The sequence below is a fragment of the Capricornis sumatraensis genome, chromosome 5, assembly GCF_032405125.1.
Source record: "Capricornis sumatraensis isolate serow.1 chromosome 5, serow.2, whole genome shotgun sequence".
Classification (NCBI taxonomy): Eukaryota; Metazoa; Chordata; class Mammalia; order Artiodactyla; family Bovidae; genus Capricornis; species Capricornis sumatraensis.
Window position 1 is genome coordinate 108,310,994 of NC_091073.1, and position 17,220 is coordinate 108,328,213.

At 49.8% G+C, this 17,220-nt stretch overlaps 1 protein-coding gene across 2 annotated transcripts in view; it reads right to left on the reverse strand.

The window, feature by feature from the left end:
• Positions 1-326: 326 nt before the first annotated feature.
• DENND2A (DENN domain containing 2A) overlaps positions 327-17,220 on the reverse strand; it is a 97,243-nt gene continuing 80,349 nt past the window's right edge. Inside the window, exons 15-20 of one of the 2 annotated variants that reach the window (XM_068972305.1) lie at positions 8,254-8,431; positions 6,472-6,513; positions 3,604-3,721; positions 2,971-3,222; positions 1,510-1,596; positions 327-608 (exon numbers count right to left, since the gene is read on the reverse strand). In XM_068972305.1, the coding sequence (XP_068828406.1) occupies positions 577-608; positions 1,510-1,596; positions 2,971-3,222; positions 3,604-3,721; positions 6,472-6,513; positions 8,254-8,431 (709 nt within the window). In that variant the 3' untranslated portion in view covers positions 327-576. Of the gene's footprint in view, positions 609-1,509; positions 1,597-2,970; positions 3,223-3,603; positions 3,722-6,471; positions 6,514-7,377; positions 7,533-8,253; positions 8,432-17,220 lie in introns of those variants that run through there. The other variant, XM_068972306.1, reaches the window with a different exon arrangement.

The window sequence follows — 17,220 nt, forward strand, 5'->3', positions numbered from 1 at the left end:
TCCCGCCCTGACACCCGCGGCGTGGGGTCTGCAGTGCCCGCGGGTGTTGCCACGGTGTCTCTCCCTTGACCCCCCAATCTGTCCCCAGTTCTGCCCCGGGGAGCATCTTGGTTCCAAGTCCCTGGGGGCAGCTCCTTCCCAGTCTCCTCCCCTTGGCTCCAGCGTGAGCTGCCAGGCAGGATGAACCCGGGAAAGGTTCATGACACAGGACACGACAGCTGTCTTAGCCTTGGCGTAATAAAAAGAAAACCCAAACACTTCTCTTCTTCTTCTTTTTTTAATATCTAAGATTAAAAAAAAAAATAAACAAACGCCCCGAATCCAACAACCCCAAACAATTCCTTTGAACGTGCCTGGTCCCAGGTCCCATGTCCAGTGCTGTTCTGAAGAAGCTGCCTGCCCGCAGCTCTGGGGTCCTGTCCCTGAGGACACCCCAGGGGTGGGCGGAAACCATCCAGGCCTTCATCCCAGCACCTGGGACAACCAAGGACCGGCTTCTCAGGAAGACCGCCAGGACTGTTTTTAAGACATGTGGTTGCACTGGGAGGAAATTTTCCCTGGATTCTGGGTTGAGGGCTATTTCTTGTGGAGAAACTTCATTTTATTGCCTAAAAAAAGAAAACAAGAACATTGCACCAGGCAGACAGAGGAGCCGAGTTAAAATCCTGCCCTTTTCACACCAGCTGTGGTGTGGACAGCTGGGGCTCCCACACCGCCCCCGAGCTTCACCCCAGGGCCCAGGAGAAGTTGGGGGGGATTCCCCTGCCTGCGTGTCCCCTGCACTCCTCATGCGCCTCCCCTGTGAACAGGGATCTTTTGAAGGGAAGACTGTCAGAGCTGCAGACTATCAGTTGCTTCTGAAATGATGACACAGGAAGCACGGACTGTCACACCTCCCTGGGAGCCCTGAGGGGGGACAAACGCAGGCCCAGCCTTGCCGGAGGTCGGTGGTCCCTTCCCAGGCACCAGCCCCCCGGGGTGAGGCTCTAAGCAGGACCCCTGCAGGCCCTGCGGGGGCTGGCCTCACCGCAGCTCTTCCTCACTGGGGCCTGCTCCCTCCCTCTCTCATGCTTTTTGCTTTCTTCTCCTCCTCCATTTCCTAGCAAGGGCCTTTTTTGGCTGGTTAAACTGCAGTCCTTACTGAAATTTTTACATTTCCACTATTCAGGGTCATCTGGAGACTGGCCCAGGTCTCTACCTCCAGGCCCCCTTCTCTGGTTCCATTCATCATATTTCTAAGCCCCACTCCCCAAAAGACTGAAGCTGTGGGAGGTAAGAGTGAAAGAACAGCAACGCAGTCAGGGCCCAGGAGGGCAGGGAGAGGGCTGTGTGTCCTTAGCTTCCGCTCCGGAGACAGGGCAGGACAGGAGGGGGGTAAGATGCCAACTGGGCCCAGTGGGCGCAGGCCTCAGAGGTCAGCGTCATGAGCCCTGGCCCCAGTGGCAGGAACTGGCCAAGACCCCGTGGCCCCGGGGGCTGCTGCCGGGAACCCAGACCCCTGGGCCTCACCTAGTCCCTTCAGGAACTTGTTGACACCGCTGTGTTCTCCGCTGGGGAGTGTTTCCAGGTACTCCTGGGCTCGGACCTCAAATAGACCTGTTGACAAGAGAAACCCTAACCAGTTTAGCTCCTTCTCTCGGTGCTTCTACACGTGTTTGTTTCCTTACTGCTGCAGACAAGAGAAGCTGAGACGGAGCTGCTCTATAAACATGCTCTGAATTGTAAGATTTAAAAGGGGTTTGTTTCCTGACCTTATAATTGCCCAGCCTCGTGCAGTAGCTGTCTTTGGAAAGCTGTAAAGCTAGCTCGTACGTGAAGTCCTGTTTTTCCTCGACGATCACCTTCCAAGCACCTGCACTGTGTCAGGCCCGAGGTTTCAGAGAAGAACCAGACAGTCCTGGCCCTTCCCGTCTCCTTGAGATCTCCCATAAGAGGGCCCCTGGCCAAGTGGCCTGCCTCCTGGGAGCCTGGCTCCTGTCTAGGGACTCAGGAGGGCGGGGCGGGTGGGTCACCTCATCGGGCGCAGGGACCTTCGGTTCTCACCCAGGGCTGGAGCCTCAGGCTACTGTCTTCATCTCCCCCTGATCTTCTATCAAACAGTGATCCGTGGGTGTACTCAGGAGGCCTTCTAGTGAATTCTTTCATCAGGAGTCGTGTGCCTCCTCCTAGGCTCTAACCCACCTTCTCTTGTCTCTCCAGATACCCTCATCAGAATCATCTGAAGTATGACAGCCCCCCTTTCTGCACTGCACAGAGCTCTGGGGATGTGGAGCTTTGCTGCCTTAGCTCAGGGTCTGCGATCGCGGCACCAGAGGACACCTAGGCCTGGGCCAGCTGCTCCCGCACCCCCGACCCTTGTCACTGGGTGGCCTCTCCTCAGGGTTAATCATCTATCTGTCTCTCCGGTCCTCTGGCCTAGGTCCCACCTGGGGCAGCCTTTCCTGATATTTCTAGCCTTCAGATTCCCTAAAGGACTTAAAGAGCATGGAAGAAAGAGACAGGAATGGTTTCACACTCTTCCACACACTTCCCGATCCTGATCTCTAGAGGCGTGATGGAACCCAGGGACAGGGACACTGAGGGAGACAAGGAGAACCTGAGGAGCAGAGGACGGGGGTGGGGGTGGGGGTGTGTGGACAGAGGGCCCTCGGGCTCCCCAGGCCGGGGAGCAGGGTCTCTGCTGTCCTCCTTCCCTGCGGCCAGCTCGCTGGGCGTCGGTGGCGGCACATGGAGCGGAGGGTGAGGGCCAGTTTCTCCTCCTCTGTCCAGCCCCAGGGCCGAGGGGAGAAGGTGAGGAAGGAGGGCAGAAGGGACAAAAGGAGACGGAGGAGAGACGCCACCGAGAGAGGAGGGAAAGGGTGTCCGTGAGAGTCTGGTCAAGCTGGGGAGACGAGGACAGAGGAGAACTCGCACGGGAACCAGAAGCGGGGTTCTGGGCGTGGGGAGCAGAGGGAAAGCGACACTCCCGACCTTTGGCATCCTGCCGGCGCAGCTCCCGCTCCTGGATGAAGCCCCGGAACGTCTGGGTCTCCATGAAGACTTCCAGGAACCGGCGGAGGCTCTTGGAGGAGACGGCTTTGCGGAAGGCCTCTCGCTGCAGCTGCAGGGTCCTCTCCTCGCGCTCGCCCGCCGTCAGGAACAGCGAGTAGTGGCCCACAATCTCCACGAAGAAGCGGACAAAGGCTTCAGACACCACCTCGTTCAAGGGGCTGGACTCAGGGCCTGAGCAGAGCAGGGGAGGACCAGGACCGCTGAGGGCGGAGGCAGAGCCTCTGGGACGAACCAGTCAGAAAAGACAAGAATGCTATTCCAGGTCCCTGGAAGGCCGACTGTGATGATCCATGAAAGACGTTCCCCACAGTGAGCCTGTCATTTCTTCCCTACCTTTAAACAGATTTTTTAGAGCTAAACTGGGGGTGGGGTGGGAAAGGTTTTTCCTATAACTCGCTGCTGAAGGGGATGAGTGCCAGCCTCTCTCCTTGCACACCTCGCTGCCCATTTTCCGACTTAACCCCATGTCAAGTGGACATGCCCATAGTTCACTGATCCCTGACTCCAAGGATGGAGGCGGGGGTGTAGTCTGGGAGGTGGCTGAGCATTTACCTCGCTTGCCATCTGGGGGCCCATCATCCTGCTCACTAGCCAGGTCATTCCTCTGCTCCAGAATGTGTTCTAGGGCTACCTGAAGCTTCCGGGGCAGAATGGAGTCCTCATCATCCATCTGTAAAGCAGAAAAAATGGGAGTCATTGTCCCAGCATTTCCCGGGACGGTGGCTGCACCCCGGCCAGAAGGACAGCAGATTCTGCAGGGCAGGCCCAGCACGGTTCCTGGTTTAGTGGAAAGAACACAACTGCACACCAGAGGCTTGAGTCTTGATTCCACTCTTAAGCTACAGGAGCCTCAGCTTCCCTGCTTGGTAAAACGGGTTACCTCACTGTGAAAATTAAATGCAACAAATAAGATGGCGATGAATGACACTGAAGAAGATATAAAATAAATGGAAAGATACTCTATGTTCATGGATTGAAAGGATAAATAATTAAAATGTCTGTGCTACTCAAAGCCATCTATAGATTGCATGCAAATTCCTATGAACATTCTAATGATGTTTTTCACAGAAATAGAAAAAAAAAATCCTAAAATGTGTATGGAACCATAAAAGACTGACTAGCCAAAACAATCTTAGGAAAGCTGGACGCATCCTAATTCCTGATTTCAAACTTCATGATGGAGCTACAGTAATCAAGACAGTATGGGTGTTATCGCTGTTCAGTTGCTCAGTCCTGTCCAACTCTTTGCAACGCCATGGACTGCATCACGCCAGGCTTCCCTGTCCTCCCCTGCCCTCTCCTGGAGCTTGCTCAAACTCACGTCCATTGAATTGGTAATGCTGTCTAACCATCTTATCCTCTGTTGTCCTTTCCTCCTTCTGCCTTCAATCTTTCCCAGCATCAACTGGCATAAAAACAGAAACACAGACAAACAGGGGAGGACAGGGAAGCCTGGCGTGCTATAGGCCATGGGGTTGCAAAGAGCTGGACATGACTGAGAGGCTGACCAACAAGATAAACAGAACAGAATCGAGAGGCCAGAAATAAACCCATTCATATACGCTCAACTAATATCTGACAAGGGAGCTGAATATTCAGTGGGAAAAGGGTGGCTGCTTACCTAAATGGTACTGGAAAAACTAGACATACATATACGAAGGGATGAAATTGAACCCCTATCCTGTACCTCTCCCCCAGATTATGTGGATTAAAAAAAAAATGGATTACAGACTTAAATGTAAGACCAGAAACTGTAAAACTGCTGGAAGAAAATACAGGTGAAAAGCTATTTGACACTGATCTTGGCAACGATTTTTGGGGATATGACACCAAAAGCACAAGCCACAGAAGCAAGAATTAACAAGTCAGAGTCCACACTGAAAAGCTTCTGCACAGTAAAACGATCAATCACCAAAACAAACAGGCAGCCTCCTAAATGGGAGAATGCATGTACACACACACACACACACACATATACACGCATGATGGAATATTACTCAGCCATAAAAAAGACACACTGCCTTTGTGACTACTCTGGTAGACCTTGAAGACATAATGCTAAGTGAGGTAGACCAGACAGCAAAAAATAAACACTGTATGTTCTCACTTATATGTGGAATCTAAAATACTGAACTCAAAAAATTAATTAAAAAACTGAACTCATAAAAAGAGAGTAGAGAGGTGGTTACCAGGGGCGAGGGGTGAGGAAAAGGGCAAATGTTGCTCAAAGGGCACAAATTTCCAGCTGTAAAACGAGTAGATTCTGAGGAATCTAATGTCTAGTTTGGTGACTATAGGTAAAGTATACTTAAAAGTTGCTACGAGAGTAAATCTTAAGTGTTATCCCCCCATACACAGGCAATTATGTGAGGGGATGGAGGGGTTAACTAATTGTCTTGTGGTTCTAATTTCTCAATGTATACCTATGTCAAATCATCATGTTGTATGTCTTAAATTTAAATATGTTCTATGTCAATAAAAGCTCAGGAAGGCTGGAGGAATTAAATGCAACACAATTAACTTGTGAAAGTTCCCTGCACCTAAGTGGCCACTCAATAAATGTTTCCCAGTGCTCCACCCCACAAGGTGGCTAATTCTTATCAGGGGGCTCTGGTCAGGGCAGATGACCAGTATGACTGAAATCTGGCTTTCTGATCTGGGTCTCAGAGCAGGAGGGCCGTGGGGAAGGGCCTACCCAGAGGGCCCTTGGAAAGTGAAAGCAGATGGAACCAATGATAAAGAACAGCATTATCATGCATATCTTTTCAGTGGCCACTCCAAGTTTATTTATTTGGCCGTGCCTCGGAGCATGTGGGCTCCCCCACCAGGGACGGAACTGCACCCAACCCTCATTCTCTGATAATGAAAGTATAACCATTATAGAAAATGTATGAAAATATTAAAACAATCTAAAATTGCTCATAATCTGTCTCCTTTTCAGTCTCCCACTCTAAGACAACCAGAATTGATGTTTTGGTGAGTTTTCCTTTCTCTCTTTCTATATATATGTATTTTTTCCCCTCATTTCTATCCTTTTAAAAAAAATAATCAGCAAAGTAATGTACATGATTTTTACCCTGATTTTTCCACTTCATATTATATCATGAAGTTTGTTGTCAAATATTTAAAGGCATGTTGGAAAACGTTAAGTGTCTACAGTTATAACCTATACAAAGATTCTGTCAGCAAACCATTTTGTGACAAAGCCCATGGGAATCAACCCTTTGTAAACCAAACCCCTCTTCTTTGGCCCCTGCCTTCTGTCCTGTCCTCACTCAAGCCCTGGCCGGGGACTGCCCCAGCCTGCTGGCCTGCTTTGCGATTCCAGGCCCACCACAGAGCTGGAAAGGTGAGCTCTAAACATCAAAGAGGTGCAAACAGAGCAAGCAGTGGCTGGAAGCTGGGTTGCTTCTTACTCACCTGTCTGAGGAACCGATTGTTGACGAGGTCGACCACTAGGACCTATGAGGTGAGGAAAAGGGACTGTTACTGTTAGCAGGGAGGGCTTCCAGAATTTAGAGATGGACTGTTAGCCTTCTTCCTTCTTGGCACCCAGAGAGGCAGCTGGGTGGGGGTGGAGTGGGCCAATTGTGGTTTCCTGACATTGCCACTGAAGCCACAGATGATGAAGGGGGAGGCGGGGAAAAAGCTTTCCAGACATGCATGCTTTCAACACTGTAACCGCAGGCTAGGATACGTGTGGGCCAAAGGCTGGACTTCCTGCCCTGCTTCTGGACTGGCTAAGGCAGAGCCGCTCCGACTGTTTTTTAGCATGTGGGTCACTGAGACAGAGAGCGGCTAGAGCCCCAGCTTGTTCCCATTCCACTGGATTGTGCCACCTCTGCCAGGCCTCCCCCTACCTCCCAGTTACCCACTTAGTCTTGTCATTTCTCTTAATGGGATAAAAGGGGAGAGACCCAGAGGACGACCCAACGGGACAGAAAGCCAAGCTGTAGGTGCTGGGCTTCCATGAGTCAAGGCTTTCAGGTAAAGCACTTTGGTCCTCCTTCCTCAGAGTGAGGCTGAGACCCGGGGCCACAACTAGGGAGGGGTAAGTGAAGGGCCTGGGGCACAAAACTTAGGGAGGCGGCCACTCACGGGATCACACAGTGTGCACCGCTGGCTATGATGGAGGACGAGCAGGGGGCCTGCGTGCCCGCCGTTTCCACAACAGCAGGAACCATGGGCTCTAGCACAGGGGCCGGGAGCTGAGAGGGGCTGTCCTTCCTTCTCACACCCTCTCCTGCGGGGTGGAACTGAGCCATCTGCAGGCTCACAGGGCACCCAGGAAAACCCTCTGCAGTTCACAAACACACACTCAAAGACCTGAGCCTGCTGGTTAATCTTGAACAGGACTGCAGGACCACCTGGGCAATTAGAGGAGCTGCATTTCGGGCCGCCGGGAGGGTTCAGGCCTGGCTGTTCTGTGCAGCATCACTTAGTCCCCACGGTTCTGCTCTGACTGCTGGAAGCTCTCAGTACTGGAGACAGAAACCATTTAGAGGAAGGGGCTGGGACTCAATAATCACAGAGATGCTAAGCAGGGCTTTTCTCATTTGGATCCAGAACTCAATCACTGAACACATTTAGCTTATTGCCTTTTTAACTGATACAAAAAACGACCTACTTATAGGAACACAGTCCTTCTCAAGACTTTGTTATTGGCCTAAAGATGATTTCCAGTTACCATGAGCTCTTCGTGTGCTTTCTTCCCATGACAGAAGGGTGGACAGGGGAAGGATAGGGCAGATGGCTCTTTACTGACTAGGTGTATTAAAATCGAGTAAATCGTTGGTTGGGCTTCCCTGGTGGCTCAGAGGTAAAGAATCCACCTGCGCATGCAGGAGACACAGCTTTCTATCCATGGATTGGGAAGATCCCCTGGAGAAGGAAATGGCAGCCCACTCCAGTATTCTTGCCTGGGAAATCCCAAGGACAGTGGTCCGTGGGGTCGCAAAGAGTGGGACACGACTCAACAACAGCAACAAATAGTTGACTGCAGCCCTTCTCAATGGGTGTCCACGGCTGTAGGTTCATTTAGAGGGGAAACTGAGTCTGCAGTCAAGAGGTTCTGCTGAAGGTGACTTGTCAGGAGGGTGCTGACTCATAAAGCCGTGGGGTCCCGCTGCTCCCCTGACCCTGCCTGCTGGCAGAGCCGCAGGCAGCCCCTTCCCCCTACCCTTGCCCCGACAGGGAGCTTACCTCCTCCAGCGGCAGCTCCCTGAGCAGCGGCAGCGAGCTGGTGAGCAGCCCAATGAGGAAGGGCGTTGGCGAGCACACGATGTCGATCATGGCGGGCGGCAGCACAGGGATGTAGGTGTGCTGCCAGGCGAAGGGGTAGATGGCCGCCACCATCGCGTGGCAGCACGTGGACAGGGTGCTGCGGCGGGAGAGAGAGGAGGAAGGGCCGCTTCAGGAGGGTGGGCCACCTCCACGAAGACGCCAGAGAGAAGGGTTCACACGCCAGCCCTCTCCCCTCCCCCAGCTGCAGAAAACCCCCAGACAGCGAAAGCCTCCTTTCCCATGGGTGCTCCTTAGTGAAGAGGCTTTGGATTGGAACCCACGTTCTCTCTGCCAAGTGTGAACTCCTAGGTGTGGTCGGGGGAGACAGGGTAGTCCTTCAGTGTTCAGGTGCAGCCGTCGGCTCCAAATGGCTCGGTTGTGTAAAAGCGAAATTCATATACTGCTTGCCCAGAATTCAAAACACAGAAAAATAACAACGTTGAGAGACAGACTCGGTCCCTCTTAAAGCAGGATGATCACAGTGTAGCCTTGTACTGGCGAAGGCCGGGCCTGACAATTGTGTGGGATCCACAAGGCTTTGCTCCGTGCCTGCGTTTGCGCTCGGTTTGTGGAATGAACCGGTGGATTACCCGGGAGCATCGCTTTTACACCATTTCTGTGGAGCTGCAGCTTCCGAGATGCTGAGAGCAGACTTTCTCTTCCTCGAAATCGCTCCTTATCACTAAGTGAGCCTGCTCCCAGCGGTCCCCCTCTCCTCTCATCCTGATACGCTGTTTCTAAAATGCTATGGGGTTGGAAACTCTAGAAGCTTGTTAGAAGTGTCTAATGCAAGAGCAAACCAAAGTGAGGACCCAGTGGATTCGCCCAAGAGTATACCAGGTCATCTTCGGTTCCCGGCAACCAGCACCGCATCTGTTAGGACACCTTCTCAATGTTCGCCCTGCTTCTCAGCTGTGCTCTCTTCACGTCAAGCTGCAAGGAAGCTGAGTTCTGGATGGATGAATGCGCCTTTACTGCGTTCCCGTGATGCCGCACACCCATCATCTCGTTGCCATAAAACTTTCTTGAGCCCATCAAAAAGAAAGTCACTTAGCTCTGGTTTACTTAAGAAGAAAAGAAGTGGACTAAAAGATACTAGCTAGCAAGTGAACTCAGCCAGGCAGAACGAGACACGTACTGTATGATTCCAGTTACACGAGGGAGTTAGAATCAGCAAATGCGTTGAGACAGAGTAGAAGGGAAGTTAGCAGGGGCTGGAGGAAGGGAAAGGGGCACATTGTTGCTTAAACAGGACAGAATTACAGTTGAGATGATGAAAAAGCTCTGGAAATGGAGAGTAGTGATGGCTGCAAGCACTGTGAATGTGTTGAATGTCGCTGAATTAAACACTTAAAGATTATTAAAATGGTAACATTTATGGTTATGTATATTTTACTGCAATAAAAAAGCAACCCTCCCCAAATCATGTAGATTCCTCTGAATCTAGCTCCTCCTGAGACATCTTTAACATATGCACTAGCCCTCCTTTTGATCCTGCTTCCATCTGGGGGCTCCTAACCTAATAAATGAAAGTGAAAGTCGTTCAGTCGTCTGACTCTTGGCAAACCCATGGACTCTACAGTCTGTGGAATTCTCCAGGCCAGAATACTGGAGCCGGTAGCCGTTCCCTTCTCCAGGGGATCTACCCAACCCAGGGATCGAACCCAGGTCTCCCGCATCACAGGCGGATTCTTTACCAGCTGAGCCACTAAGGGTATGTCTCCTGATCGTCCTGTTCTCTCTCTTAGCAAATAATCAATCTCCTGATACTCACTGGAGTCATGAGATACCTCTCAGCAGTGGAGCAGCCACATATTTCACTGATACTTGGACTTATGTTTTCTTTCAAATGATCACCCTCAAAATGAGAAAGATGCTACCCCAACATTTTGTTTGTTATCACTATAATGCCTTCTTTCTTAGCGAGTAAGGGTGAGACAGACTAAAGTTCAGACTTATACCAAGAGAGCAACATTAATAATTCAGCCAGCAGTGTGCAGTGAAATGACTTCTGCCTTTTAAAAGATCTTCTTGAATGCCATTTAGCAACTGAACAACAACAGACACCTCTCAATAGCACTCTGAGGTTGTAACTATTATTGTCACCATTTACTCTTTAATAACTATTAACGGCCTCTTTCCACAACTGAAATATTAGGTTATACTATAAAAATATTAGCAAATGTAGTCTTTAAACCTGTAAGTAAACCCTATCCATTATGCTAAATTAAATCCTAAGGCATTCAGACATGACACACACTTTTTTTTTCCCATTCTATAAATCATTGTTTTCTCTCTGGATTCAATAAATGTAAAGACTTTAAAAAAATTGTCTTGAAAAGCATAGGAGCTTTATTTCTTAAGGCATCACTTTCTACCAGATAAGTCAAGAATGTTGATACTTTTAGTGAATTGCTGATCATTTACGTTTAACTTCCTTGATTTATAGATCACTGAATGTGCTGAATTTACTTTGTTCTAAAACTTTGAATTTTTAGGACTAAGCTGTATTTGTGTGTGGCCAGTCTACAAAGCTGATCTGCTCAAGTACTATGGGTCATGACTTAGAAAACTAGAAGGACATCATAATATAAACAAGAATAGTCGTGTGTAGAGAAAGGTTTTGCAGACTATAATTTGCACCCTATTGGGGGTCCTGAAATAATTTCAGTGGGTTGTGATCAGCATCAAAAACAACTACAACAAAAAGAATGTAATAGAAAATAAGAGTATGATGCATTTTTCCCCAACTGTAAGTAACTATATGTATGTATTATGTGGGGTGTATATTAGGTCTGAATATAAAATGTATTTCTAATTGTGGACTGTAGTAAAAAGGCTTGGAAGCCAATGATTTTGACTAGAGAGCTGGGGGTGAGGTGCAGTGGGGAGTGGGTAGAAAGTGATGGTTGAGCTGGAATTTTGATATGTTACACCTTTTACTGGGATGTTGGCTTTCACTTCCAAGTGGCTAGTGGGAGTTCTTTAAAAGAGACCCTAAGAAGGAATTTCCTGAAGGAAGCCTTGTGTATGAAATCCACCTCTTTTTATAGCACATTTGTTATTAAGCTCCCAAATATCACTTGGAGAAAGAATGGATCATGCAGTGGTGTAGGTCGTGGACTCTGTCATCCACGGTCCCTTCAGCAAATTTCTGAAATTCTCACTTTTTTAGTCATGGGCTCCCCAAGTGGCACTAGTGGTGAAGAACCTGCCTACCAATGCAAGAGACGTAAGAAACTTGGGTTCATTCCCTGAGGCGGGAAGATCCCCTGGAGAAGAGACTGGCAACCCATTCCATTATGCTTGCCTGTACAATCTCATGGACAGAGGAGCCTGACCGGCCACAGTCCACAGGATCACAAAGAATAGGACAGGACTGAAGCAAGTTAGCACTTTAGTCAAGTCACTGAAGGAGAATAAAAATGCAGCACTCCTGTTTAAGAGTGTATTTACATTTCACAGGTGTGGTTTAAGCATTTCTGACTCTGGGGAAGTTACAGAAGCACAGAATTTTAGACCTGGAAGTGATTTTAGAACTCCGGGAGATGGTGATGGACAGGGAAGCCTGGCGTGCTGCAGTCCACAGGGTCACAAAAAGGCAGGTGCTCCTGAGCAACTGAACAACAATGAACCCCAGGTTAAAAGAGGGGTAGCTTCCGCATTCAGGGTGAGGACAGGGTGGGGAGGGAGGAGCCCTGCAGATGGGGGAAGGTAGAGAGAAACAGACTGATGAATGGAGGCACGAAAAGGCATAGCCAGGAGCCTTTGGGTTTTTCTTGATTACTGCAATAGAAAAACAAGTCTGGAGACTTCCCCAAAGGTCCAGTGGTTAAGGCTTTGAGCTCCCAATGCAGGGGATATGGCTTCGATCCCTGGTTGGGGAACTAACATTCCGCATGCCATGTGGCATGACCAAAAAACCCCAAATAAAAAGTTTTTTTCAAAGTCCAATTAAAAATTTTTTAAAAAGAAAAAGAAATCTGTGTAACTTTCTTTCTTTTTTTTACCAAGTCAGAGAAACGGCCTCCTGCCCTTTGCCTTCTTTTGGCCTCAGCCCTGGAGGGAGCAGGTCTGCAGGGAGTCACTCCTTCTCTCCACTGCTGCTGTACTTTGTGTCTCTGGCTGAAGCCCAGGGGGGCGTCTCAGCTCGGCCGGGGCGGGGGTGGGGGGGGTGGGGGGAGGGGGTGTGGCTCAGCTGCAGTGAGTGTGAACCAGCTGGGTGGGGAAGGTAGTCGGAACACGTAGAGAACACAATGATAAGCCATCCCAGCACTAGATACACAGGGCAGGTAAAGAGATGTCATGGAAAGGAGAAATGCACTCATTTAACTGGAATGCAGGGAGCTGAGGGATACTGGTACTCAGTCCGCTGCTGTTGTTTAGTCGCGAAGTCGCATACTCAGTCTCAATGGGGACAAATGACAGCTCAACTGTGTCACCTGTTGGCCATGTAGGTTGGTACTACCATTGTTGATTCTGCTAACAAGTGTTTTTTGTTTGTTTGCTTTTTAAACAGTCTGATCGCTGTTGCAGCTGGGTCCCAATGTTTCCCACCTGGTTTCCACTGCCACCTTGCTAGCTGGCACCTGTGGAGCACAGGGGGTCAGGAGCCACCCGAGAGGCGGGCGGTGCTGGCAGTGTTGCCTCCCTCTTGTTCTCCAGCTCCCTCCAATATTCTAAAACAAAATTCTGCCTCTTGAAACACTAGAAGGAAAGGTCAGATTCTGCAAATAATACATCAAGTGGCAGCTGTTCCTTCCAAATAAATGGTAGAAGAGGGGCTTCCCTGGTGGTCCAGTGGTTAAGAATCCACCTTGCAATGCAAAGGACACCAGTTTGATCCCCGGTCTGGGAAGATCCTTCATGCCACAGAGCAACTAAGCCTGTGCGCCACCCACAACTACCGAGCCTGTGCTCTGGAGCCGAGAGCCGCAACTACTGAAGCCCGTGCTCCGCAGCAGGAGAAGCCACTGCAACGAAAGGCCGGCACACCACAGCGAGAGAGCAGCCTCCGCTTGCCGCAACTGGAGAAAACCTCCGTATAACCACAAAGACCCACCACACCCAAAAAATAACTGAATCTTAAAAAAAAATAAAATGGTAGAAGAGAGAAGAAGGGATTATTCTGAGTGTAGTTTGTTGCGATTTTATTCCCCGACCCATAAAGGCTAGAGGAGCTTCCATGGGGGTGGGCACTGCTGGGACTGGTGGTTTCCTAGGAACATGCAGAGTACAGTCTACAGTTCTAGGGATGCTAAGGATGACTGTTCAGGCTCGGTTGCCACTTAATGTGGAGGCTTACTGAGCATCTGCTGGTTGGAGGAGAGGCAGTGTTTTTGAAGGAAGTTCTAGGAGGGAGCCCTGGCAGCTGGCTCGCATTACAGTGGGGGTGGAGCAAAGGAATGCTGGCCCCCCCACAGCTGTGATCAATTTGCACAAAAGCGAGGGAGGGAGGAGATGCCCCAGTGGGAGGTTGGCTGGGCCACAAGGTTAAAAGATGGGCACAGGGGAGAAGGGTCAGGTCCCAGAAAGCTTTGCTACTTGGTGGTGGTTCCTGAGGGTTGAAGCATTAGTCCAGAGATACCAGGATACACTTGTGAGCACTCAGATTCTCCTGGAGAAGACGCTTCAGTTCTGGCTGCTACAAAGCCCGTGTGCCCTATGTGTTGTTGTTTAATCGCTCAGTAGTGTCTGACTCTTTCTGATTCCATGGACTGCAGCAGGCGAGGGTTTCCTGTCCTTCACCATCTCCGGAGTTTGCTCAAGCTCACATCCATTGAGTCAGTGATGCCATCCAACCATCTCATCCTCTGTTGTCCCCTTCTCCTCATGCCCTCAATCTTTCCCAGCACCAGGGTCCTAGCCCAATTTGCAGTTAGTTATTACTATGCTCAGCAGCCTCCCAATTCACCTAGCAACCAGAAAGAGTCAAGCACAGAGCTTTCTCTAAGATGCTACCAGAAAAGTGAAGGATGAGTTTCCAGAGTTGGAGAGACCCCAGGAGTTTGCAGGATGAGTCCATCAGCATCCTTTAGGATTCCAGGCAAAGTGTCTCTCCCTTTGTGCGTGATTCCCAGGAACCAGAGCCAGCGGTGACTCTGATGTGGTCTGGTGCCTGCTGAAACCTAGCAGGAGGTGGCTGCCATGCTTCCATTACTGTACTTTCAGACCCTGTAGAAATGTGTCACTGAGTTAAAAAAGAACCCAAGCTGGACCTCAACAAAACTGGGTTTGCTACGCTCTGTGTGATCTCAGGTAAAGCTCTTCTCCAGGCCTCAGCTTCCTCATCTGTAACATAAGGAAAGTGGGCGTTCCAGATTTAAAGTCTGCCAACTACAAACTATGAGAGAGAGAGAGAAAGCCAGAACTGGAAGTAGGAGCCAGGAGCTGAAAATAACTGACAGTGAAAAAAAACCCAGGCCTGGAGGGTAATTCTAGAGCTCACTGAGGGAGACAGGACAGAAAAGCAATGGCAACATCTCATTCCAAGGAATTAGGGGATACAATGTTAGAGAGTTTTTAAGTTGCCACAGTAAGCCCCCGAAAGGACTACACTGAGAGCCAGCACAGCCTGGAGGGACTTGACTCCAGAAGAGAGCTGGAGTATGCTATATCCGAGATTCTGTTGGTGATGGGTTTGGAGTCAAAGACAATTTGTGGCTATGCTATTGTCTAAACCTCACTTTAAAGTTATCTTGGTGTTCATGGGCAAAAAGAGAAAAAAGGTAGTTAATACTTAATGTGTAATCAGTCTGATGGCATTTTCATAGCACTCTGCTGAACTAAACATAGGTATCTCCCTGTTAGCTTCTTGAGGACCTCTGAAGTAGTCCTCTAGATGTCGGACCACCAAGATGGCAGCTACACACCCTCTCAAGTAGCCCTTGGCAAGCTCACTTGCCTGGAGAGGGTGTGCCACAAACCCAACCTTTTTCTGAAACACTATGGTGCAACTGATTGAGACAGGACACGGGGCCCCATTTAAACCTACAGAAACGGAGTGAAAATGAATGAAAGGAACACACAGCAAGATGAAGCTGCACAGCTACACACGGACTCCTTTGTGCAGTCACCCCACGTCAAGGCCAAGATTCAAGCTCTACTATTTGTCCAGATTTGACCACCGAATTCCACTTGTCATCAGCTAGAAGTCTGCCGTTTAGCTTCTGGTGTGAATGCACCTCGGAAAGATAAGTAAGTTTCTCGAATATTAAAATACCGTCATTCTGCCTAAAACTTTTACACAAATTGTTTATGTGCAGTTCTGACTCTCTTATTCAGCCTAGTGTGTAGATTTGGCCAAAACCTTGGGAACTGAAATTAATAAACGAAAAAACAAAATGTTTATCATCAGGGAAATGAAGAAAGGGGTATAGGGAAATATTTATTTAGGTTGTTATGACAACAGAACAAGCGATCACAACAACATTCTTTCTTTCCCATCTGCTAAACTTTGGCTTGACAGAGCCTTAAGAAACACTCAACGTCCACCGTAAAGATGAAACGGAGCAAGAATGTTGTTCTAAATTTGATAGATTTTTGGCTCCACTTAAAACCCGTTTATAACTCATACAATATTTGCCACAACTCCCAGCTATTTCCTCTTGCAGTGGGCAGACGCACTTGCAACGATGGGGAAGTGAACTGTGTGGTGGGGGAGGGTGCTGGTGGCAGTGGTCACAGGCCTCCGGCAGGCTAAGGTTCACCCCGGGAAGTCAGGGGGCCACTCACTGGGCCTGCGGCGTGCCCTGTTCTCATGCCCTGCTCCGTGCCCTTGAGGAGATGGGGGGCTACAGATGGGAACCTGGGGCAGCCTACTTCTACTTCCAGCTGAGCAGGGCTAGAAATCAGGGCATGCACAGCCCATAGAGAGCGAGTGGTGCCCGCTGATGAGGATGAAAGCACGGGCTGAACTTAGGGTGAAGGCTTTCTTCAGAGGCTTTTCCAGGTCAGACGACTTGCAGCCAGCCACTGGTTTGTCATGGCCTAGCTGAAGAGTTGGACACAACTGAGCGACTTCACTTTCCCTTTTCACTTTCATGCCTTTGAGAAGGAAATGGCAACCCACTCCAGCGCTCTTGCCTGGAGAATCCTAGGGATGGCGGAGCCTGGTGGGCTGCCGTCTATGGGGTCGCACAGTCGGACATGACTGAAGCGGCTTAGCAGCAGCAGAAGCAGCTGAAGAATGCTTCAGTTCCCTAGAGCTATTTTCCCATAAATCAGAAGTAGGTGGTAGCTGATTCCTCCCAGAGGAACCCCTTAGGTGGAGCAGGCTGGAGAAGAGAAGATGAGTTCTGGCTTTCTCACTCAGTAACTTCACGCGCACCGTGTTCTCTGGAGGCGTTTCTGTGCTCTGATCATTAGCTAGGTCCCTATTTCACAGGTGAGCCAGACTTCCTGTGTGGGCTCTCTGTTAGGGGAGGGGGCAAGTCTGAGGGTCAGAGAGACCCCCAAAGAGGGGGCTGCGCTGAGTCCCCCTCAGAAGAAAGCACTTAAAGCTGCAAGAGGAGGTACAGATGGTGCCCTGGCTTCTGGGCACAGGCTAGAGCAGAGGCCTGGGAGTCCTGGGAGAGTGGATCCGTAACACGGGGTGTATTTATTTATCTTCAACCCAGTAAGGTTAAGAGGGGTGTTAGAAGGGCACTCATAGTTAGTTACCTCAGCACCTCACCATCCTGAAGTGCCTACATTTAGTATCAGTCTCAGGAAAATGCTATCCAGACGGTTCCTACTGAACCAGACCTCCTGGGAGAGGAGTGGGCCATGCGAGGGTGGGATCCCAGAGCATCTGAGCTGGAGGGGGTCCCATGGGAATCACACAGCTGGGCAGAGGAGGTGGCTGTCCCCTGGGACACTGGAAAGCACAGGATGCCTGAGACGGAT